This window comes from Pezoporus wallicus, unplaced genomic scaffold (genome assembly GCF_028554395.1).
Source record: "Pezoporus wallicus isolate ANWC-B61680 ecotype Strahan unplaced genomic scaffold, APGP_CSIRO_Pwel_v1 scaffold_3294, whole genome shotgun sequence".
Lineage (NCBI taxonomy): Eukaryota > Metazoa > Chordata > Aves > Psittaciformes > Psittacidae > Pezoporus > Pezoporus wallicus.
The window spans coordinates 13,327,140-13,353,308 of NW_026635478.1; the positions used below are offsets into that span (position 1 = coordinate 13,327,140).

General features: G+C 39.8%; 1 protein-coding gene and 1 long non-coding RNA gene across 2 annotated transcripts; one reads left to right on the forward strand and one right to left on the reverse strand.

Moving 5' to 3' along the window:
• Nucleotides 1–4,987: 4,987 nt before the first annotated feature.
• PGRMC2 (progesterone receptor membrane component 2) lies at nucleotides 4,988–9,876 on the reverse strand. The gene is made up of 3 exons (XM_057431152.1): nucleotides 9,806–9,876; nucleotides 6,889–7,106; nucleotides 4,988–6,192 (listed from the first exon to the last, which is right to left on the reverse strand). Exons 1-3 carry the CDS (start codon nucleotides 9,874–9,876, stop codon nucleotides 6,095–6,097), a joined length of 387 nt encoding a protein of 128 aa, XP_057287135.1. The 3' UTR covers nucleotides 4,988–6,094.
• Nucleotides 9,877–16,555: 6,679 nt separating this feature from the next.
• LOC130609522 (uncharacterized) lies at nucleotides 16,556–23,322 on the forward strand. Its single transcript, XR_008974806.1, has 3 exons — nucleotides 16,556–16,663; nucleotides 19,535–19,706; nucleotides 23,229–23,322. It is a non-coding gene; the product is annotated as an uncharacterized LOC130609522 (long non-coding RNA).
• The last annotated feature ends 2,847 nt before the right edge of the window (nucleotides 23,323–26,169 follow it).

The following is a 26,169-nucleotide window of genomic DNA, read 5'->3' on the forward strand; positions in this document are numbered from 1 at the left end:
TTGAGTGGACATAACTGGGATAGTTTTGCAGGTATTTCCTTCAGTGCTGATTCTTAATAACTCAAGCAGCATAAAAATACAGATATGGTGATTTTGTAGGGTCTTTAATTAACAAGTAGTATCTACAGTTTGTGCAGGTTGTTAAAATAGCAAAGTATTCACATTCTCAGCTTGAAAGGTGTCTTCGTTGGAATTCACTGATGCGTTTCAGGTGCTCCAGCAAGAGACATCATTTTTAAAAGTTTCTTTTTTTTTTTTTTCCCTATTTCAAGTTAATAAAAATGCGTTTGGAGGGAAACCAGGTATTCCTTGTAAACTTCATTTTTTGCTTTATTTTGCAGCATTGGAATGAAGTTCTCCTCAAACTGTGCTAGCTAAGCCCAAATGATTTCAAACAGGTCTCAGTACTATTTCACTGAATGTAAATTGCTCAGACAAATCCATTTCTGTAGCTGAAAAATGGGGAGGCTTTTATCCCATGATTTCTTATTAACTTTGTCCCTTTTTTTTAAAGATTGAAAAAGAACTTGTCTCTTTCAAGGGTGAGAATTATTCCATCTTTTTGTTAGTTAGCTGCAGAAAAGACTTCAGTTAACTTCTGAAGTAAAAAAAGTGACATAAAGCACAAATGCCTTAACCCACCAAGATCTCCCAGCTGAGTATGCAGCCATGTGTGGGGTTTTAAACTTGTCTCAGAGGTGATAACAACTCCATTAATTTTACCCAGCCTTTTGTAAGTGGCCTTCTAAATGAATTTAAATGAACACATTCCAGTATTTCAAGTAATAATATCCTATAAATATGTGGAAGCAATGCATCTCAGTGTCATGTTTGATGTGACCCATGCCTTTTGCTATTCAAGAAAATGATGTGAATGTAAACTTGGATTGAAATTGTATATACAAGTAATAGATTTAAAATAATTCCTTTCAGTTTTTCATTGGGAAATGTGCAGATTAAGCTTTCAGTGTGTACAATTTTGTGTTCTCTTGCAAAATTTTATAGCAGCAGCAAACTGAACAGTGTTGTGTATCAACCTTTTTTCCCCACCCCAAAGTGTGAAGAAAAAGGACTTGAAAGAGTGTGCCACAGATTTGCTTCTGAACTCCTGTTGTTTCTGGTGCACTAAGGTCTCAGGGACACACAGCCTGTTGATGGCTGAAGTGATTCTTGGAGTGTGAGCCACCTTTCTTCAATATTATTTTTCTTCATGTGACTTCAATATTATTTTTCTTCATGTGACCTGTCAAAGATGACAGGTGAATGAGAAATATGGCGGAAAGCAAGGAGAGTGAATACTTGACCTGCTGGGCTGTCCTGTAGGCCTCACTGATTAGTCTCACTTTATGTGGACAAAAATCCACCCAGCTCCATCTGCCTTTCAGGAGCGCCTTCATTCACTTCCCTGAGGTTTGAATCTTCTTCCCTCTCTCCCCTTGCAGACAGGCAGCAAAAATGATACTTGCATTACTGGTGTTTGCATGATGAGCTGAGAACAAGCCCACTGAATTTTAGAATAGACCCCAGAGACTTTCCTGGCTAAGCAGCTTGTTTCTCTGTATGGCTTTTAAAGCAGCGAAGCACCTTTCAATAGCTGGCATACCTGTTGCAGGGACATAATGTTTTCCAATGCATCTTAGGTCCACTTGAGCCAGTATTCAATTTGTCTTTCTTAAGACTGGTTGTATTCTAACAGTAGACTATTACTAAATGCTTAGCAGGTCTTAGACCTTTCCTTGTTTAGGTTTGTCTTCATTTCTTGTATTGAGAGGTTACAGTATCCCTTTGCAACTTATACTTCCACAAACTCCACTATGAAAATGCAGTAAACAGTCCAATTCCAAAACCTAACCCCATGATGGGCTTCACAGCTTTTAACTTGTCAGGTATCTTTGTTGTATGACCCAAGTAACAAAAGAATTCAGAGTACAATCTAAATGGCAATTTTATACTGTTTTAAAGAAATTTAATCATTTCTCTTACCAGTACTAAGGTTGTGCTGTGGTTAGAACCTTCAAAGCTGATTAGTTGAGATTTCTTTCTAGTAAAATATATAAAAGCTCAGGGCAGTGATTTCATCCCTATTGGGGGCTGGAGTCAGCCAAGAGAAAGGGAGTTTTTATACCAACAGTAATTGAATGGTTGTGGTCTAGTGACAAATCCCAGCTGGCCACAGGAACTCCACACTGAGAAAGTGCTTTATTGTCAGATGCCTAAAGAGTGTTAATGTGTAGGCTTTGGTGAGAGGTTGGTAAAATATGATTGTCACAAAAAGGAGAAAGTGAACTTTGTAAGCAGAATGGGACAGTTCAATTTGTGAATCTTTCAGGAAGGCTGAAGTGCCAGACACGACCTTTCTAGAACAGGTTAAAGTTGCTGCCTTCTGGTACAGGAAAATATACACAAAACCACAAGAATCTGCAAAGGGAAAGGGCGAGGAACACTTTGGGTTTGGTTTGAGGTTTTCTTTCTGTTTTTAAGTTCACGTAAACACCTTCTTCACCTGCACTTGAACCAACCTTGGCACATGTTCTTGCAAAAGCAAGCTTAAGGCCCTATCTAGATAGTAAACATCCACCTTTAATCATAACGTAGAAGAAGCCAGAGGAAGGATTGGCTAGTAACATTCATACAGAATTTGTTTGGTTTCCATATTTAAGCTAGCTTTCAAGGCCAGGCTTATGTTACTACTGATGTTAAATAGGAAAAGGGGTAAATAGCCAAAGCTACAGCTGCATCATTCCATTCATGCTTGAAAGAGCTGTCAGGCAATGACAGGGGCAGGGTTTTCTCCACAGCCTGTACTGCAGTGTTAACATGGGAGAGAACCAAGGCCTTCACCACAGAAGTGCTCTGAGCATAGTACATGAACTTCAGCAACACAAGTGGCTAAAACAGTGAGTTACATGTCAAAAAAACCTATACAGGCTGTCCTAAAAAGCAAAACCAACTCAAAGCAGAGCTAGGATAACCATTCTGTTCAAAGTACTAGGTCTTGATTAGTATTTTGTACTATTCTATCCAACAACGCCTCTATTTCCTGGAGGAAATAAAGCCCCATAAACTTTTACTGTAAAATTACAAGAGAGACTCAAAGCATAAATCAGGTTTAACTATTCCTTATCCTTCACAATGAAATTAGAACTGATTTTGCAGGAAAAAGTTAGAAAATCGCGTAGAACTAAGGTATTTGGAGCAAAGTAAGACCAGAAAAAGAGTGCCAAACTGCTGCTTCAAGTTGTGTCCAACTCTGAAGGATACAAAATTTAAACTTTAGCCAAGGGAAAGTAGATCTAACTCAATAAAAAGATAGAAACAAGCTTCTAAAATGGTAACTCTCTAGCTCTTTGTGGAAATTTAAGATACTCTGGTCACGTTAACACCATGGTACAACTTTTTTTAAATCAAGGTTTAAAAATAGATTTCCTGCCACATTAAAGGATTTTTGGGAAGCGGTGTACAAATCAGAAGTGTCAAAACAAGTGCCTATTCAAACCAGTTCAATGCTAAGTCTAGCCTAGGAAAACAAGTTGGATATTAAACTGGAAGTGTGTTCTGTTTCCAATGATGATAAGAAATAGCCCCTTCAACTCCCTTATGTTGCTACAACACAATTCAACACATGGTCAGTATCAAGCTGTCAGTTTAGTTAATAGTGGATTTTGACCAGGTGATTGACACAAATGTTGCAAGGATGAATGTCTCCATACCACTGTTACATTAATTGTACTGATGGATCTGATGTTACTTGAAATTATTCTGTGTGTCAATTCTTTTATAAAAATGAAGTCTATCATGTGCTTTAAAGCACTTTTTTTCTAGGTTGCCAGCTTTAAATCACTACTGACATTGGATGTAGGGTGAATGAGGTTAATTTAGATCTGCTAAACATCAAAATACAGGACTAAGTCTATGCAACATACTGCTGCCGTAGAATATTTTGTATTCTTCTCTGGTACCATTAACAGAACTCCTGCTTTACCTGTCCTGCTGTTCAACCAAGCCTAAACCATAAAAGTAAAAATAGTAGTGTTGCTGTTCTAAAACAGTAGCAATAATAATACAAACCTTCATGTATCCGCACTACAATTAAATGTCACCACATTTCTTTCAGCAAGAGAAAGGAAAAGGCTGCATATGGGTCAGGAAGTCACAGCACTGCGACTGTCCTGTCTTGACAGTTGGGTAAATGCCTCTTCCCACTCCACAGCTATTCACATCTTGGTGGCGTGAAGAGGTATAACAGCTGGCACAAAAGCTAAAAGTGAATGTTGTACTTCATGCTGTGAATGAAGTGCAGGGTAATACCTTTTATAGCAAGATTTAGCTAAAAAAGCAGCCTCGTGAAGCACCCAGATGAACTGGGACGTAAGTACTTCTAGCTCCCGGCTGGAGGAGTTTTGTTTATTTGTTTCATTTACATCAATATAAGTTTCTTTTCAAATAGCAATTAAAAAAAAGAAGTGTTGCCTGGAATTTCACAGTTTACAGCTCAGTAGAATGCGTCTGTAGGTATCTGTTACTGCAGACTTGTCAGAGTTGAGTGCCGCAAGAAGAGGTACAGATCCAAGACATAAATCTGCAACTGATGAACTTAATAGTGTCCCTGCTCCAAACTCAGCAGAACAGATGTTGAAACTTCTGCAACAGGTTGAGTGAGACCTGTGTACAGATCTCCAGTGTCCTCCTATCAGTGCCACACAACATACTGCTTTTGCTGTAGATCACATGATTTCCTAAAATCGTTCTCCTTCAGTTACTTATTTTTTCCCCACCAAAAATGCATTGGTATAGGCTTATTAACTACAGCTTACCTCAGTTAAGTCTTCCAGAGTCTTCAAAAGCTGGGACTTGAAAGGAAAAAATAACAGCCTGAGGACAAGGAACAGCATGAACAGGGGTTGGATACTTCATGTTCAAGACTTTTTCCCCCTCCTTTGTGTTCCAGCTCTACTCAGGAGCTTCCATACACAGCCTGACAGCATGGTTGGTATTGTACATGCTTTGTTAAAATGGTACTCATATTTACAATATCTGCAGAAACAATCCCTCCCCAGTCTTATGTTCAGATAGACACGCACACATCCACACGTGCACACGCGCCTTCACTCTACAGGGGTGTGAAGGCTACGCTCTCAAAAGTTAGGCAGCTTCTGGAAGAGGAGGAAGGGTGACATTTTGTGTTTGTAATTACTTAAAAAGAAGCATGGGAATATGTATTTGGCCATCACAATGCTAATTTAAGTATATGTAGTATTAACATATGGCAGTAACACTGAGTATTCCTCTTTTACATTCTATACACAGAATGACATCAAGGTTTTCCAGTCAACAGAACATTCTAACTTGTCTCGATGCTGCTTGTAGTGACTATGAAACCACAATTTTGGGGCCGTCCCTTAAAACAATTCAAGTCTATGTTAACGAAATAAGGCACAATTAATACTCAATTTCACTTGGAGGATGAGAAAAGGTAGGGAGAGGCAGGCTTCAGATAACAGTTGTTGCAGAGGACACGGTTTTACCCAGTCCTTTTGAGAAGAGGATAAATTTTACACCCCCATCCTAATCTACATGGACTTCTCTTAGAGAACTGAAGTATTCTGCCAGGGCTACAAATGCCCACATACAAAACAAAATTGGAAATTCACATTTTAACACCAGTTTCGGTAGTCTAACCTACTGATACTGATGTACACAAGCACTTTAATGCTGAAGGAGACACGCATGAAACAAGACTCAAACCTTCCACTGAGCTTGAAGACTCAGGTCTTTTAGAGAGCTTCTAGTACATACTATTTGAAGGCTTCAGCTTACTGATAAAAAGGAATAGCGTTTTTGCCTTTAAACCCCTGGCTCCTCTTCACTAACAAAGCCTAACCAGACATTACAAATAAACTGCAACAAAAAGTCTGGCAGCACAAACAATGTCTAGTATTCAAATCTTCCTTTGTGAGTATATTATTTTCCTTGTACAAAACCTGTTGAATGTTTTTCGCAGCAGATGAACTGTACCCAAAGATGCAGGACATTCTGTGATGGGGAATAAGAGGTTGCAGTTCCGAAGGCCCCTGACTTTGGTTGTTTACAAAGTTCATTCCTGTTTAGTGTGATCCTTGGTATCTTCTTCATCTGTGTATTCTGATGGTTCTTCCCCTGGTTTTAGGAGTCTACCAACGTAGTCGTATTTTTCTGAAAAAGATCGATGATTCCATTATAATCAAAGGCAGCTACATTTGCTACTCAGCCGGCACTACCACAGATTCACTTCTACACACCAGGGTCCTAAGCCTGAATCGCCGAAATTGATGGCAAAATATCAGCAAGCTTAGCCCCTAAAACAATCTTGCTGCCACCACTGCTCACTACTTTCTCTACTGCTAGTACTTGGTTTCAATTCTCCCACAGCTAATGAGGCAAGCTGTATCACACAGTGACTCAAAATGCTATTAAAACCAGTACAAATTTTATTAAAACCAGCCTGTTTTGATTTCAATTCATGTGAAAAATGACTTCCCCTCCCTCCAGTGGCATACTTCATGCTTTTGAGAAATTATTTCGAGACAAACTTGTTCAACCCTTAATGCCAAAACAGCTCTTAGTCCTAATTGGAATTCCATCAGCTAAGCTACACTGAGCTTTGATAGTGAAATTCTGTGCTGAAGAGCGAACAATTCTCTGGTATAAAACCAGAAGTTTGAAAAAGCTATAGCGGGATATAGTGGAATCCTCTCCATTAGAAGAAAGGCCTGAAATCCCAAGAATTTTACACTGCATTACAAACATTACTGTCAACATCTCTTTAAAAGCTGCCCCAAACCCAAGTCAGTCATTTTTACTAAAAGCATTCCCTTAAACTAAAGATGTGCTGCTAATCTGAGATTTTACCTTTAAATTGCATTTCCCACTCTCTCACGCTTTCCATCTGTACAGCATTTAAGTCCGATAGGTCATCATACTCATCTCTGAGTGCATCTTTATCTAGACGGAAAGTTGCTAGTCCCCTGGAGGCATCTCTGCCAGCAAATATTCCATACGGACCATCTGAAAACAAAAAGACAAAATCAACACCTTCAAGACCTTGTTTATGGCGACCAATCTCAATTCTTTATATAGTCTGCCCAAGCCACACATTAAACTTCTGCAGTGATGGGAACAGCAGTAGTTCAAACATCATGGCTGCTTGACATTCAACAGCACTGCAAGTCAATCTTAAGTATCATTAAGAGACAAAGTCAGCTGAGAGAAGCAGAAAGAGAAAAATAGCTTTGAAGGGATATCTGGAAAAATCCCTTTCATTTGATGCAAGTCAGTGGAGGTAAATTCCAAACGGACTGGAGGCTGGAATTAAAAAGAAGCACACTTCTATTAAGCAAAACATATTTACAAGTCAGGTATGAATAGAAGCACATTGTACAGACATCTTAATTAGAAATCCAGTGATTTTTATCAATAAATACAACTTGAGTGCTAATTAATAATTCACTTATGGAACCACCACAACTTTCTACCTACTTGATAGGCAGTGTGTCTTTTGACACACTTCTGTGGAATAACCTCACATATGTTGGGCAGCAGATCATCCATGCACCTATCCTGGACTGTTCTGGAAAACTGCACAAATCATATTCAGAATGTAAAGCAACTACTTCCTTTGTGCTTTCTGACTGAGGCAAAGCAGCACAAATATGCTCATAAAATACTGAGCAATGACTGTCTAATCAATATTATTACAAAGGGGATGATCTACAAACCAACATCTTTCAGGATGAGGTTTGTAACTTTCACAAATTCTACTTAATCTAAACAACTTCAAGCATCTCGTTTTGATTTTCTTGACCTAATACCAAACAACTTAATTCAGCTTGATTAAGAAACCAAAACAAAACTTGACCATGTTCTGCACTAAGCTACACTGCAGCAGCTAAGCAATAGGGAAATGCCTGAGGCATTCTAAAGAGTAGTCACTACTCCAAGACAAATAAGCCAGAACCCTTCTCTGGCTTACCTCTCAGAAGATGACAGTGGCCGTCAGCCTGAAGAAAAGGCAGCACCCATGGGCAAGAATGAACACAAGCAAGTGGTAACACACAGTCCTTCACCCCCTCTGTTGCCTCCTGTAGCACCTCAGACCTCTTCTGCACCAGGACAAACCACAGGGAATCATTCCAAGAGGCTGGTTTCCTCTCAGGCCGCTTGCTCCAGCCACCACACCTATCTGCTCTTGCAGAGCATTGACTTCAGGGATGAGACAGAGGCTGAACGCAGCAGGAAAAACTCCTGAGACATAGAACCTAAGTACCATATGGATTAACAGCAACTCTGTCCTCATCAGACCGGCTGTTGTCTCTCCACCCCAGAGTGCTTGGCATTCTAAGTTGCTTACAGTCAAATCCAAGAAAAGATGGGTATCTCGTGTGCAAAAGACAATTTCCTTGTCTCTCTGGAAATAAACCAACTGATTTAAAAGCAAAATTTCACAAGCAGTAGATATCCAAGAAAGAATTATCAACTGGAAGCCTGCACTGTACAAATCTTGCATTAAGGGATCATCATAATAACTATCGGGATCTCCATGCTTGTCCTTTCGGATATTTAGCTCCAGGAACAGCATTCACTTCCTCTGGGATCAGGGACTACATTTACAGTACTAAGAGAACCAAAAGTCTAGAGTGCTTGTGAACTCCTTTCTACTTGTAGCCCGAATTAAATGTTTATTTTAAAAACAGGATTCATGGGCTGAATCAATCCTATACCTACATATATAATCTATGCATTTTGCATGCTCAGTCACTTCCCATAAAAAAGGGTAAGCGCTAGCAGTGGTCATCATTTGCAACATAACACAGAACCTTCCAACATTCACTCCAAAATAGCTATGAGGCAAGTGAGCTGGTTTTTGATATTCTGAATGAAGAAGACAGGAGCTATAAACAGCTCTCACAAAGACCACACATAAACAGTAAATCCCAAAGAGCAATTACAAATTGCTACTTAACCTCCTCTGTATTCTGTCCCCCCAGCTTGATTCTAATTATTTCTATTAAAAAGAGAATTACATTATATTTATTGGTATTAAGCCCGGAACATCCTTATATCTCAATGACATATTTAGTTGAAAGCGGAGTGCTTTTACAATGTACCACTTTGCATTTAAATTAAACTAATAAATTTTAAAAATCCCATAAATATATTGTAATGCGAGATGCTATTATATCAATATTTATTTTTCTTTTCTAAAATTGAATTTAAATGTTAACATTCCAGCAAATTTACTACAGAAGTATTCAGGAGTCACAGAGATAACATCAAGCCAGGCCCAAGCACTCACAGAATGCTAACTAGTGAAAACCAGCCTTTTAGACTTGGTAGATAGCACCTCAAATTCCAGCTCTGCAAATGAATCTTAGAAATGGGACCTATTCTTTAATCCTTTCCTAAGAGGCAAACACTGAATTACGATTCTTTGGGGAAAAAAAAAAAAAAAAAAAAAGAGTGCAAAAAAAAAAGAGTGCAAGCCTGGCTTTGCCTTAGTTGCAGGGCTGCTAAAGCAAAAGGTTGGAGGTCTCAGTACAAGCAATCTCCTTCAAGATTTAAAGCTTCCATTCAGATACTTTGACATGGAGATTAAGTGCAGTATTTTATAGAATATACGGGTCTGAGGTTTTGCTATAAGCCCTAGTCTACCATTCACTTTAAATCCTGGTGCAACAGTCTTTAAAAGGTGTTTTCCATATCAGGTTTCATTGTGCTTACAGAAACATCCAGGAAGGTGTCAGCACAGAGAAACCTGGTCAGAAAATACGCTTCAGGAACACGATTCTGAGATAAAGACGTTGGTGCAATCCTAGACATACTCCCATAGAGTTCTTTCATGACCAGATGCAATTTACTCTGCAAGCCCTGCCCACAGCCGCCTTTCCTTTCCTTTTGTCTGCTTACCTATTTAGACTGGCTTCTGTTCTAAATAATTGATTGCAGCATGACATGACATACACAGCAAAAAGATTGCAAAAAAGAGATGCTGTTAGCATAGGTATGTATAGTAAGCTGATTTTTTTGAGAACCTATCACACCCTATGCTTTTCCTGTGCCTCAAATTATCTATTTCATAGTCAAATCTTCCTTCAAAAATTCTCCTCCCACTCCTATTTGGCAACTTGCATCAACAAAAGGAAAGCCAGGGACATGTCAAACCCAATAAACCACATCTGCTACACGTTGGCTACATGGAGCTGTGAGCCTTATACGAAGGAAAAATTTAGTTCCTTGAAGAATGTTCTTCTTCCCCATCACTGCTTTCACATATTAAAAGACTTCCTTTCAAAGCCTTTGTTCATTTTGGTGCTCAGTCCAGTTATCAAGACTACACACTTGCCTACATGTCTCCACATCTATACAACCACATTTATACTCTTTTTGCTTGTATAGAGACTTAATTTCTTTACAACTCTACCTTGTGTAAAGTACGCCCTTCCCTGAGCTACAACACATGCAAAATGTTGCTACCCACCACCTACAGATCCTCAATTTTTTCCAGAATCCAGTTATAAATCTGTCTGCCCTGATGAATTTGATATCTTGTTCCAGCCTGACACTTGTCTCTACTCACAAATGAACCAGGTAGCTTGAGAACTGGCAAAAATCAAAGTCCCTTCAGCCAGTAAAAACACCTTTCCAATTCCTGCACTTGGGATTCCTGCATCTCCCAGCCCTGTTTTGGTTCTCAAATGAAGATTTCGTTTCTCTTTGCAGGCACCCTAAAACAACAGCAAGTAAGGAAAAATGAATTTAACATTAAAGTATTTAAAAATGTGAGATATGAAGCTGTCCAAGCTGAGGTTTTCATTTGGAAACGCTGCTTCTAGTCACTTGTTCCAAAACAGGCTAATCTGGATCTTGTGAGAGTATGTGTTCCAATTTTCAACCAGTTTGGCCAATAGTTCACCCAGCAAAACCCATGCTGGTGTTCAACTTTTAAGTAAATACTCTTGGATTACCAAAAAGGCTATCTGACCATTTTAGTTCTGCACTAGCTCTGCAGAACATCCCAGATTATTGCTCCAACACTAGTAACGAAGGTGAACACTGTACACTGAACTCTGGATTGCTGCAACTGCCAGCACAGGGACTGCACCACAGATATGGTAGATTTTGTATCTAAAGAAGTGATTTGTAAGCTAAGACTTGTATTCATTCTCAGAAGGCCCATAAAAGTTCTCTGAAGAAACACAGGTTAACAAGGTTCAGTTTTCAAACAGCCTTGGTTTCTTCAAGTAGTCAGAAAGCTCTTCCAAGCTATCACTAAATATGCAAAGCATACCAAATATTCGTTTCATCTGTGGGCTCCATGCAGCCACTGGAAATAAAACCTCGTTTTGTCTGAAGCTTAGAAATTCACAGACAACATTTCTTAAACTGCAGACAAGAATAAAGACTAATTTCTCCTTCAGTGTAAGTAAAAGGAACAAAGGGAAACAGACCATGAAATTATTGACAGCTGAACTATGCTACCACGTTGTCTACCTTTCCCACTCCAAAGCAAAACCCTGTCTGTTTAAAATTTTCCATCTGAATCCTGACGTGTGTTCATTCCTTGTTACATCTTTTATGAGGGAACAAAAAAGCTACAAATTAGACAAAAACATTTTCAGATGCAGCTTGAGAGCAAAAGCTTTCTAATAACATTTCTCACTGGGTATTCAAGGCGACATAATTTTAACTTTACTGCTTCAGATTTACATGAAAGATGTAGGTCAATTTTAAGTTACAACTTGCACAGAAACTAAATGCTTTTAGGAGAGTGATCCACCAAGTCTAACACCAACTAAAGAGGGCTCTAAACCTGACTTCTTAGGCCAAAGACCAGAGGGCCTTGCTCCCTTTCTCGTTTCCTTTTAAAAAAGTGCAAGAATCAATGACCCAATGAATTTTGGCTAAAGGGGCAGACAATGAGCACTGCTAGGAGAGCCTCTAGTTCACTAGTCAGGAGATTCCTGGAAGACAGCTCCACTCTTGAGGAGGACCTAGAACCCACATCTCGCTTTAGTGAGAAATGCTCTGGACACTAGTTTATTTCACAATAAGGCAAGTAATGTTGTCAAGGATTTTTGATTAAATGAAAAAGAGCTACACTGCTATGTACTTGATTTAACATCATTGTCATTAACAACAATGCCACTATCACATCCTAAAATATCTTGCCTTGAGCATACCTGCTACCTCAAATCTCAGGTGACTGGAACCTGAATGGTTTAAATACTAACTAGGTATTTACACAGACCTTATATCAAACACACAGTTGTTCAAGTTCTAAGGAACATACTCAGGTTATTAAAAAAGAAAGAAGAAAAAAAATCTCAAACAGAGAGCTGACAGACACACAAAGTAGAAGCCGAGGAGGAGATGCACCTCCCTGCACAAAACCACTGTGCTGGCTCCCAGTTTCCATGGACATGAACTGAGGGCTTAGAACAGCCCCCTTCGTCCTCCCTTTCATCAGAAGTATGGGAACAATCTCTCCCCAGTACGTAGTAACAGTTTTACTACTTCTGGTAGGAACTTAACTTCTTTATCCAGAAATGCCTTTTCTTTGAAAAGCTGAGTCCTGGGGTGAGAGACACCTCCATTACACTGACACCAATGAGCTGACAAACATCAAAACCACAGAGAAGACACCTTGCAGGAGGCACTTACTTCTGCCAGTCTTATCCTCTGTACTTATCTGTAAACCCTCAGTCAATTGTGTTCTTAAGATAAGGCCACCCTTAACAGAATTCTCCAGACACAGTACATACATGATCTTCCCCTGCAATATTTCATCCAACCATTCCCTTGTACATCAGTGTTGCCTTTTAAACAGAGACATAATGAAGTTTACGCACTCGATTCCAAAGGAAGTCTTAACAGCATCAGATAATTTTTTACAAATGATAGGAAAAAAATGACAGCTGTTTGCTGCAAAATTTATTAAAGTATTTAATGACAGAAATCACAGTTCTTCACTGGATTTCCAACATTAAACAAAGGTAATTTTCCCGTCATGAAAAATGAATAATGATGGAAATCTTTGTTAAAGGAACTACTACTACCTAATCAATTCCTCTGGGCAAACTGGAAAGCAGAAGTCTTCATGCCACTTTGAACAAGTGACAAGAGTGAGATGAAAAATAAGTTAACAGTGACAATGTATTGCAGTGAAGGAAAGTCAGGAAACTGGTTTGTTTAAAATCATTAAGAACCAAGCAGTGAGGTGGAACAGTTTTATACACTGGACTGTGTATAATCTTGCTTTGTCATGCTCAGAGCCATGTATTTTTCATAACTGCATGAGGTATTTGGTAATCTGTTTACAGCATTATGTTGGCATGCTAATTTAAATACCAAATATTAAGATTTGCTAACATTACTTATGTCTTACAATGCCCTTCTACTGACCAATATACTATCAGGAATCTCGATACAAACATGAAAATAAATGATTTACCCCTAAATAAAACTGTAAAAACTGTCTTCTCATCTGTCTCTCATTATAAGGCTATAAACCCAACACAGCACACACATATTAATCATAAGACTCTGTCATGAGATGCGATTACAGATGGGGAAATCACCCCAAAACAGCTTCTCTGAAATTCAGGTTACACGGAATTTTTAATAGTGTGCCTCTATTTATATTGTTCAGACTTTATGGGTGATAAAGGAAGAGGTAATTAATTACAATTAATAACCAAGCAAAGCATTTCAGGATACTTACTCATTTGGGCACAAACAGAGGTGGTATTTAATACAACTAAAAGTGAAGCACTGAAACAAAGGGTATATTCGCAGCGCAGAGGACCACCCCAGGAAGCAGCAGTTTGGAAAAGAACTTGGCAAGTGAAGTTTTAAATTATGAGTTCAGTGTAAGTGAAGCGATTTTTGAAGGCACAGACAGTTAAATGTGCGATAGAACCTATTCTTGCTCTTAGCTAAAATGCATTAGACATACCAAAGACTAACAGGATACCAATGAGATAAATTGCAGAAGGGTTAAAAAAGACAACATGAGGATAAAAACCCAACAAAATTGGAAGACATGTTGATTTAATGTTCAAGAAACTGAAGTTTTCAATCATGGCTGTTTGAAAGGATGACTTCAAGAGTCTATCAATTTCTAAGAATACCTTAACTGCATATATGTAAAGGGTTCTTCAATGCAACCGACTAAAGTATAACAGGATCCAGTGGATGGAAACTTACAACCAGGAGAACTTCTAATAAAATCAGAAGCTTGGTGGGAATTTTAATGGAATCTCAACTGCTGGACAAAAACCTGGACTAGATGATAGTTTGTTCTAGATGACACCTAGTTCAAACCACCTAGCTTTTCTTCTTTACAGCCACAAAACAGTTACAAGAAATATTCCCCAATATGCATCCATTCAGGCAAACCACATCAGCACAATTAAAAAAAAATCAACACGTTTGGCAGAAAACACACAGCTGGTGATGCACAGGTTGAGCATCACTATCCTAATGCGCATGATACCAAGTAACAGCTACATGATAGACAAAGATGTCAGTTGTGTTATAAAAAGGCAATCCTTCACTACAGGGTGGGGGAGAAAAGCAAGCCTTTGTCCCTTTCCATGAAAAGCTGGAAGCACTGCTTTAGGAAAATCAGCTGCTGCCAGCTGTCAAAAAAGCAGCCTGATGTCCTAGAACATAAAGCTTTAGCTTCCTCACCATAAGAGACCTCCAGACGTTGATGATATCCTCACCATAACAGACCTCCAGAAACGGTGATGATATCTACAGTGAAGAGCCTAAAATGTAATCTATGTTTGATACATAAAAGAGTTAACGTTTAGATTATGGTTCAGCATTATTTCATGGAGTAATTTATGAAGCAATCTGTCAATTTACAGGCGTTTGAAGTTCCATTAGCAGATGTATTACCTACATTTTATATCAGTACACAGGTCTCAGTTAAAAAAAAAATTAAACTGAGAGGAGCAAAGGAACTAGCTCAGTTAAGTGTCACGAAAACTGCAGCACACTCAACTGCACTGCTTAGCTTTACTGGTCAAAACCCACCCAAAACATAAGACATGGCAAGGTAGTTTAGATTTCACTGTTAACGTTTACAGTGTCCAGCCAGAAGCATTTTGATTCAATTACGGCAGTTTCAATTCCGGTGACTGGGAGCAGAGCACAAACTTTTGAGGGTAACATGAGTTACAAAATACTTGCCCATTTCAATCATACAACAGCTTGTTGCCTCCCTGTAAGAACCAAGGACTTGTACCATGCCAGCTTGGTATTTTTTCTTTTTGTAACCTAAGATTATTAAAAAAATAACAATTGCTTAACTTGAACAATTTCCAGAGGGGGAGGAAGGCGTATCCTCTCTCCTCCGCCCCTCAATACAAGAACACTTGCTATATCTGCTATGAAAACTCCTGCGTAATTTGATTAGATCAACTCTTCCAAATGACCATTGTTTCAGTGAGAAAATTATCAACAGTCATAGCCCTCATTTCCTTTGGTATCAGATGTGAACACAGTGCTCACTAGTAAGATTAGTCCCCTCATTATTAAGAATGCTGTTTATTACACGAAAATATGCTGCAGTTTCACAATCTACAATGTGAATATAGAAACATAACGTTGTTTCTGAAGCATACTTTTCTGAACCTTTGAAGAATACATTTCCTATCGAAAGAACTGTATTGTCTGCCTTTCCATTTAAAAGATCGGGTTGATTTTTGCACTCTTTGCAATGCTAGCAATGTATCAGTTCCTGGGCTGTCCCTGGTTGCCCTTATCCCGATTCAAATGCAAACTCAATATGGCATCTGCATCTAAATAAGTAAGCAGCTGTTTTATTTTCCTTTCTGAGCCGTAGGAGCTAGAATGAAGGAAGCACTGATCAGCTGCTCTTGGTAAAACAACTAGAAAAGACAGAAGACCAATAATTAAACATTGCACATCCAAACCTTAGCAACTGGAAAAAAGGAGACATGACAGATGCATGCACAGGACCCAGACCCGTTGTGCATCACCCATTTAACGCTACCGTTAGGCCCCGGGCAGGCAGGCCGGCCTGACGAGGGGCTGCGAACCCCAGTGCCCGGGGACAGGTGGCGGTCTGCACGGCAGCCTTCCCCCTCGACACCGCCACAACAGCCCTACCACGCGGGCGGACAGCGGGCAGCCTGAGATAAACCCAGCGGGACGCTGACTGAGCCCACCGGCGCCCACCCGCCGCTTGGCCGCCCCGAAACCCACCGCCCCCACGGTGGGGGCGAGGCCCGGAGCCCGGTGGTGGGAAGCAGATGCCCGCAGGCCGCAGCCGGTACCAGCCGTTTTCCCCAGCGCCCGCCCCCTGCGCGGCGTCGGCGGCAGCGTGAGGTGGAGACGGGGGCGGTGTGAGCCAGCGGCCCGCTTCCCCTCACGGAGCGCGTGAGGGGGTTTGAGGGCGGTCCGTGCGCCGGATGCCTCCCGCCCACCGCCGCGGAAGAGCAGGGTCGAAGGCCGGCGGGTGGTGGCCAGCGCGGTGCGGCCACGTTGCGCGGCCACGTTGCTCGGCGCCCTGTCGAAGGTTGCTGAGCAAGCGACACGTCTGCGGGGAGCTGTGGAGCGGAGGTGGTGGTGCTGCTGCTGTCCGCTTGTCACTGAGGTGACGCGGCGGGCAGGCTCGGAGGGAAGTCTTCGGAGGTGGCTTAAGGAGACACCCTGCCGTTCCCTGCTGTCAGAAAGTGGCGTGATTGATAACGGGAGGCTGATCCGCTAGAATTGCTCCTTGTGCTGTGAAATGGAGCAGTGGCAGCACATAGGTGGCTTTAGTGTATCTTGTTAAGTACAGCCCATGCCTGGCACAAAGCTTGTTCAGTTACGTGAGGAGAAAGATGTAAAGCTTTTACCATTTTCAAGGCAAGAGTAGATCATCTCAGTAGTGTGATGCTTATCTGCAAAGAAGAGAAAGATCTGGGCAGAAATTAGCACATCTGCTCCTCTCATGTTGTGAATATGTTCCCAAGCATAGCTGGCTGTCCCATAAAATGGTACTGATGAGCTGCTCCACAAATGTGTAACTGGATCTACAGAACCTCAGTGGGGCTCAGCCGCTCTTCCTGCAGTTGGAATGCCATACAAGGAGTACTTTGGACTTGAGAAACATGGTTTTACTCCATGCAGCAGTGCGGTGCTGAAGCATCCCTGCCTAGAAACATCAGGCTTAAGAGTAATTCACAAATACGCAGCTCGGGTGCTAAAGCTGGAAAACTCAAATGTTTTCACAAAGGCTGGTAGGCAGTGCAAGGGGGTCAACCCAGTGGAAAATAACATTAATAATATTTAACATTTACATAAAGCTCTGTGTTTACAACACCCTGTGTTATGATCAGCTGTTCAATCTTCTGCCCTCTGAGCCAGTTCAGTAATGACTACCTCTGTGAGGAAACAGGATGAAGTTCTTGCTAGTTAAAAGACCTGCAATTAAATTACTACTACTATTCCTCTTAACCAGGCAGGCTCTATATAATGTAAGTAAATACTATTAAGGAAGTCCTTTTATCTCAACAAGTCACAGCTTGATTGTGGTTAAGGAGAGTTTTTATCACAAAATCATCATATGTTTGGGTTGTCTCTGTACAGCTACGGTGCAGGTCAGAAGAAGTAGAGTTGCACTCTTCCTCATTTCCTTCCCTTAGGAGTTTAATTTAGACTTTCCACAGCATTCCCTTAACTTCCTTTTATTTTAAAGATGGCTTCAGAAAACAAAAAGAGGTAGTAAGAGATGTCAGGTATTCTTACCCGTCTTCCTGCCACGATCTTATCTCTAAATTCATATAAACTGGCAAAGTAATTATAGACATTTATTTGAAAGCACATGGTTTCCCAGTCATAGAATGGTTTGGGTTGGAAAGGACCTTAAGATCATGTAGTGCCAGATGCCTCACGCCAGGTCATGTCACCCAAGGCTCTGTTCTATCCTGCCTCGAACACTGCCAGGGATTGAACATTTACCACTTCTTTGGGCAAACTGTGCCAGTGCCTCACCACTGTCACAGTAAAGAACTTTCTTATATCTAAACTGAACTTCCACTGTTGAAGTTGAAATCCATCACCCCTTGTCCTGTCACTACCGTCCCTAATGAAGAGTCCCTCCCCAGCATCCCTATAGCCCCCCTTCAGATACTGGAAGGCTGTTATGAGGTCTCCATGCAGCCTTCTCTTCTCCAGGTTGAACAGCCCCAACTTTCTGAGCCTATCTTCATACAGGAGGTGCTTCAGCCCCTCAGTCATCCTCGTGGCCTCCTCTGGACTTGCTCCAACAGCTGCATGTCCTTCTTATGCTGAGGACACCAGAACTGCACACAGACTCCATACATTAGGAATAGTATACACATACTAAATATACCAAGTATACTCGGATTAGAACATTTATAAACCTGGCAAGTAGAAACCACTGAAAATGCATAGGTTATAGAATGGAGAAACAGGCCATCTTTGGTTTGCCAAGACAAAAAGTTTGTCCCTACAAAGTATAAAGGTTATGTTCTATAACACCCCCCTTGTCCCCCGTCCCCCCCCCCGACTGGTAAAGGGTCCTGCAAAATCTCTCAGCAAAATCTCTCAGCATTACTGTGTTGCTTCCACTCTTCTTTATGTGTGCTTCTTGGTGGTTCTTCTGGTGTGAACAAATCTACTCTGATCTAATTGACAGCCAGCTGGCAGAGATCCTGATCCATGACTGGGGAGCCCAGGTATTGTTAAATATGACTAGAGGTGTGAAAGGAAAAACAGGCATTCTGGGTTACCTGGGGAAAAACCTCAGAATTTTCCAGTCTGAAATTACAGCTAGTTCATTTGTATGGATTTGGTCTGAAGAGCAAAGTAATACTACTTGAATACCAGTTTGCTGTAAAGAGCTTAGTGAGACTTGAAAACACATATATGAAAGAATATTAGCAAGTTTCTAATTACATGTTATAGCTTTTGTTGTTCTTGAGTAATTATTTAATTTTATAGGGTTTTGTCCTGGGTCTTTTACCTAAAACAATTTGAAGAATAGCTGGAAAATTAATAACTTATTGCTATAGTCATATGCAATCTCATCTACTGATCCTTGTTTATCCTCTAGTTCGTGGTCATTAACTTCCACAGCAGCCTCTGTGCTGTATCTGCTGTGTTTTATTCTAGCAACAAGGAAAAATCCAGTAGTATCTTTCAAAGTTATTTGCTCACTGGTATTAGGTGTTCAATATTTTTCTACATCAGTATACATTTTCTTCTTCAGGATAGAGCCTTTGTTATAAAGTGTCAAATATACTGTGACTGACTTTTGCACCTTTTTCCCAAGGATTTCACAGATAGATTAGCTGCCACCTACTTTGTTTGCTCCACGTACAAAATAATTCTCCAACATCTTTTTCATTTCGAGAGCAGCAGCTAGGATGTTTCTGGATGATTTTTCGATTTAGGAGGTAAATGCTTCAACTCAGAGTTATGTTCTTCACTTTTTCTTCTCAAACGTTACTTACTGCAGACTCTGGAAAGAAGACTGAACTCAGTGAAAAGCACGAGAGCACGAAATTACAAACAGTAATTGAACTCTGACACAAACCACTCTCATGGCTGAAGTTTATTTTCTATTGATTTTGAAGCTTGAGAAACATCTCTTATCACACAAACAGGCAACGGTCAAGACAGATTAGGAGGTGAGCTGTGTAGGGATGTCTCAGTAAATTCGGAATAATGGAACAATCAATCAGCTGCATTGATTTTGGATATTTTTAAACCCAGCTTAATGTATGGGATGCACTGATGATTTTGTTTTAAGCTGACACAGCTTGGAAGTGCTTACTGTGGAGGTCAATGCAGTGCTTCATGTCTTAGTTCAAAATAGTATCTGCTTACATTCCTTAACGCATCTTTATTTTGTATTTATTTGAAGTGCTACATTCAGACCTATCTAAAATCTTTTAATATCATGTCATATGGTCTTTTAATGAAGGAATGCTGAACACATACAAGCTACTTAGAAATTTCTTTCAAAATTTTGAAAAATTCTGTCAAAATTTTGAAAATATTTTGAGTATTTTTTTATTTTGCTACCTGATATGAATAGCCAGGTAGCAAAGTTCATATCAAGCCATTGTGTTGGTTTGGGCTGGGACAGAATTAATAGTCTTCACAGTTGCTGACGTGGGGCTCAGTTCTTCATTGGTAAAAAGTGTACTGTTATTTTTTAGTCTTTGTAAATGGTGTGATATCTGAAGTGCCTGGTCATAGTATGGCAGAAATAGATAAAGTTAATCTCTAACAAAACTGTGTGATTTTTTTTTGTCTTCTGTGAAGCATACCTTTACACAGAGTAGTATAAAGCTGCTCTGTGTAATGGTGTGCTTCACAGAAAAGTCCCTATAGTCCAGACTGGGACCAGCAGAAACCTGTAGGCACCAGTCAAATGCTGACCAGCTGAGTAACTGGGGATGCCTTGCTAGGTTTGCTGCAACTGGAGCTCACCTTGGCGTAGGAAGTGAGAGCAGCTTTCCTTCCAAGACGGAAAGCACAGTTTCCTCTGGCTCTCAGCTCTTGGTCTCAAGATATATGAGCCAGTGGCTCTGGCATATGTTATTCCAAATCTGGTTAAGAAAATCCCTGACGTGTATACTTGAGATACATTTTCAAAGTAATGTATGCCAATGCATTTGCCAAGGCAAGTTTTTAACAAAACAACTTATTTGAGATCTTTGCAACTGTATGTGTGCAGCTATGTTCTCAAATGGTAACTTCAGGACTGCAGTAATTGGTCTGTAGTGAAGCAGCAGAGCAAGTACCCTGGCAGGCCTTTGGGCAGAGCCAGATGTAAGGAAGAAGGTGGATTTTCAATATAAATAGGGCACGCTTCTGCCCTGAGTGACTCTGTTTTCATATTTGACTGTAGATGCTTCTAGAACAAATACTAAATGCTCAGGCCTATTGTGAGATTGTATAACATCATCTTGTGGGATATATCTGCAAAACCTGTGGACACTACGTAGGTGCTGCAGAAGAATATTCATTAGTAAGTCTCTGTAAGGGAATACAAGACAAAACCAGCAAGTTACACAGACATAAGAATGTAGCGAGACTGGGGATAAAGCCTGTCTAAAGGATTTGGGAGTATACTATTTGCTGGTACGTTGCATGAGCTCAGGTATGGGGATTCTTGTCTTAGCTGTGGTAGTGTATGGCTCTATAGGTGATGAAATAGTGTCTGTAAAATGCAGAATTAAAGTTAGAAGAGAATTTGAACTCCTTAACCCAACTGCAAATAATTTAGTATTCATTCTTCCAAGTCAGTTCTTGACTGCAGGTTTGACCTTTTGCATACTGGGCAGAATTGTGTATATTTTACTACAACACTGCAAATCAAACACTGAAGTAACCAGATTATGTTTATCTTTGAAGTGATATGGTTAAATCCCATGAAATTAATGAGAGTTTTTCCAGAGGTTTTAATTTCACAAATTTAATAACACTAGTAACCTTGTCTTGGCTTTAAAAAGAGATGGGTTGTTTTGTTTGTTTCCCTTATAGGAAACGCTACTAACAGAGACGCTTTTCATTTAGTTTTAAAACTGATTTAGCCCAATTTTAGTTTATACTTTTTTTTCTTTCTTTCTTTTTTTGCTTTCTAACTCTGTTTTAGGATTATCTTTATAAGATCCCGCTGCATTTACATGTATATTTTGTCCTGAAGTTTTATATCCCTTGTGTTAAAAATTCCTATGGTAATTTTCCTTCGTGTTCACCACAATCATCATCTGCTAAGTTGTCCACAGGTTGTCTTCAGCTGCTGTTCTTGCTGTAGGTGTTAGTGTTGATACACAACACTGATAGCTTTGAGTTAAGGATCACAACAGACGTAGGCCACTACTGGCATTCCTCTTGTTCCACGTTCTTGTATCTCTTTGACCTGCTTACCTGCCTTTCCACCTCAGTTCCAGTAAGTCATTTTATATTCTGCTCAGTGTTGCATCACAATTTCTTTTAATGGACTATTCTAGGCTGTTGTTCAGAGAGACAGCTAATGAACCCCTGTTTTGACAAGCCAGTGATTTGTAGTAGGTGACTATAGCAGCAGACCTGTGTTTGATAAGTAGTGGTGGGAAATAGACTACACACCCCAGTTTGGGCTTCATTTCAGAAATGGTCACTAGGCTATCCTAGGAGATTTCAGCAGTGAATTCACAGGTGCCCCTGCGGGATCAAAGTGTAGGAACAAGTATTTCACGCTAATACACACTTTTCTTTAGCCATATCTGTTACAGTGTTGGTTTTCCTAGAAAGATTAGCTTCTGTTAAGGGCAAAAGCCATTTCAGCAGTTATGCGGAAGTTTATTGCCTGTCTTCCATCCCAAAGTCCACATCATTATTGAGGGGGTGAAACGGTAAATACATAACCAAATGTAAATATGTAATAGTAGTGACCTAATGATTTTCAATAGGCATAGATGACCATTCATACAAATAGATGCCTTTTCTTTAGTGTGTGGTCAGAATCTGTAGAATTACATCATTCATAGATAGTAGGAAACCAAGATAGAGTTAAGTCATAACTTAGGATACTGATAATAGGCCTCTTCGTTGGGCAAAATGTGTCAGGGTTCAAAGCTACCAAAAATCAGTCTGTCCTTGTAACCCTTATTTTTTCCGTTGTTTGGATGGGGTTGTGTGAAAATCATGCACACACGCAGCTCCTGTTCTTTGGCAAACATTCACAATGAGGAGCAAATTGCTGAAGTCCTCTGTGGCAAAGTCCATGTTTTTCAGGTTTTGCCCTTTCTGTATTTTTGAGAAAGCTGAAGAATAGTCAGATTATACTTACCAGGTAGCAGCAATTCTGTCAGCAACTCATCAGTAGCCCTTGCCACTTTTGAATAAATACTTGCAGACTTACGCAGCCAGAATTTTGGTCAATTTGTTTAGTTAATGGGGTGAATTTTGTTGGGCCACTTATGTTGTTAACGCTCACATTCACTGATGTGTGGTATTGTTGTCAGAGTCTACAAAATCTTCTTTTCATTGGCTGAAGAAATTCCACTACGGAACACAAACCCTTCTCACTGCTTAGCCACAGAAAGACAGCAGAGCCATTTGTTAAAATTTGTAAACTAGGGCCTTTATCACAAAGCAACTGGGCAACATTTTTCTTTTGACTTTGATTAATGAATTCTCTTTCTCTAATTCTGCAGGTACTCTGAGTATGGAGGGGCCAGATGAGGAGACTGAGCAAAGCCATTGCTACAGATAGCAAAGCAGTGTGTCTCATTCCTAGTGACATTGCTTTGGAGAAACACCAAATTCTACGAATTGCTGCAGGTACAACAGGAACAAGAGTTAAGAAACTCTGACAACTTAATGGCATGAGAAAAAAAAGAGGAAAGAAGGTGCTTGTTAGAAGGTAATGAATAGTTTCCAGCCTCTAAAGTTTATGTTCAGAGAGAGGTTCTATAAAGACTAATGACAAGGTCCCTGAGCAATAGCATGTAAGTATAGCACATAAAAATTATGACAATGCATTTACAGGCTTTATTTTCACAGATTTCACTTTAGCTTTAGTTTGCAGTTGGTATACCAAACTGTACTAGGTAGTTAAAAACCATCTTTTTGTTAGCTGACAGAAGGTTTGATAGCATTGTTCTTAAACATTCCCTTTTATATGTTTCTAATATTAATAAAGTTGTTTGTTTATTTAGACCCTGCTTGTCCACTTAGTCGTAAAGAAATGGCCGTTATGCCATAAGGGTTGAAAGATGAGTGACGCACCCAGTCTGTAAGATCAGAGAGAACAGCATCACATGATCACAGAAAAGTACACACCAAGGTTTATGTTTAATTTGACATGTAGTTAAAAAAACCCAACCAATCAATCAATCCTTATCCCTTGCAATCCATGCAATTAATCTGTTGCTATACAACTGTACAGATTTATAGTAACCTAACCTAAAGCTTGTTAAAATAGAAATACCACAGTCCTCTGTAAACCCTCATGACATATGTTCATGGCATATTCTGGGGCATTTTTGTAGCCAAAACCCCCACCTTATATATTAACAGTAAATTGCACCCTATAATGGCCTCATCTGAATACGCAGTCTTCCTAATTTTAGCCCTCCTGATTTCTTGTGAAAGGTATGGATGCTTCGCAGAAGTGCAAGTCAGCTCAAAACAATTTACAGCAAAAATTTACAGGACCCAGACCTTGCCAGAATCCTCATTTTTGGTTTGTCAAGTAAAGGTGTATAATGGAGCATGCTACAAAATTGCTTAAACTGTCGTATGAAAATAAACGTTGTCTTGCCTTCCAAATGCATGTTCTACTTCAGCAGTGGCTAAGAACATAGCTGGTTTTTCTGTGCAGGCCTCATGTTTTCTGGTACTTGCTTCTAAAATAAAATCAAGTAATAGAGGTTTTCCAAAGTATGCTAACAACTTATAAGCCAACACAAGCAATGCCACTGATTCTGAATAAAGTTCCAGTTTGTCTAGTATCTTGTCAGTGCCTGCCACTGTTTCTGTTGTAGTGTTCCTGATGTAGGCGTGACCAAATTCCTGAAGACATTCAGAATTAGAGTTATATTTCTTCTGGTTAATGCAGGCATGAAAACTTTTGGGAAGACAAATTGTAGGCCCAACTTTTTTTGTGAGGGGAGTACTCCCTATGCTAGGTTATGAAGGCAAGCCTTACATATGAAGAGACAGTCATATCCTTTTGGGAGCAATCAGGATCCTGCAATGAGAGGAATGTAATTATTTTGCATATAATAAATACATTAAGTATTTAATTACTTGAAGGACTACTGGAAAGAAGAAGAATGTAATTTTTGTGTTATAGTTATGTTTTCTTGACCATACACATAATTCTGAAAATAGTTGGAGTTTCTAATTCACTTAAAAAAAATTAATTCACATAAAAAAGCAGGTTTGAACCTGTTAAGCAGGCAGGTGTAACTGTTACTGAAATACCCCACAAAAGATGAACCAGGTCCTTTATATTTTACAGGAAGCATTTTCCTGAAGGGTAATATTAACTAGTTTTCTCATTCCAATTCATCTTTTATTCATTAAATTTAGAAGGATGCAAACCTTTATTCTCTATTGCCAGAAAAAGAGAAGGCACCTAAAAAACCAAAATGCTGCGTAAGCAAAACACTCCAGTGCATGTGTTTTACATCCCTCACCTTGGAAGAGACAGATCTAAACCCACCAAACATATGGTAGATGATAACAACATTACTCACATCACAGGTGCAGCTACAGCCATCAGTACATCAGTCAAACCAGGTGCAGCTACACTGGGATGACAGAGCTGCTCACTCACATATCTGCTATTGTATCATACAGACAGGATCATGCTGGCCAAGTCTGCCTGTACCACCAAAGAGAGGGAGGTTGAGTGGGAAGGGACTGAAGTCTTTTCAAGCTTGCCATCCTGTTAAATACACACTTTCCATAATACATTCCTGGCGATTGTTTTGCCAACAACCTTAGCAACAGATGGGATAGACTAGACCACCTTGCAAATCCTTCATATTTAAACCCTTTCAAAAGTAAGTGTGTAATGCTAACAAAACAAAGTAGGAGCTCTTGACATGTATTTTGCACTCAGCTAGCCAGTGTATGATCAAATGAAAGAAGACACTGGAAAAGCAGGCTTAGTGTGTAAGTATCCATATTTTATCTCTTTCCACCCCATCTTCTCCTTTTCATTTTGAATAATGATGAGAACTAGGTGAACATTGAATAAGAAATTCATGTTCCAAAGAAGCAGTACAATATTACAATTTAAAAATCAAGTTGTTGGAGTTGGAAGCTGGAGGGGCTTTAGACAGAAACAGCCTGGAGAAAGTCAGAAAGAGAGGAAGGCTGTCTTTAACCCAGGTAAGGATTTGGGAACTTTCCTGTTAAAATCTAAGTTCAACTCAGTCTTGCAGAAGTAGACTTGGAAATGAAACTTTTCCTTCAGTGGTGACAGCAACCATATACTTCCAGTAATTTGCGCTGAATAGGGTTTCAACTGTGCAGGCAAGCAAGGTAAGAGTTCTGACACAACAGAAAGCTTCGGCAGGGCTATCACCTCTTGAAAATCAGAGTAGCCCATTTTCTCTATTCCAGTGCTGTCAGTGGCTGCAA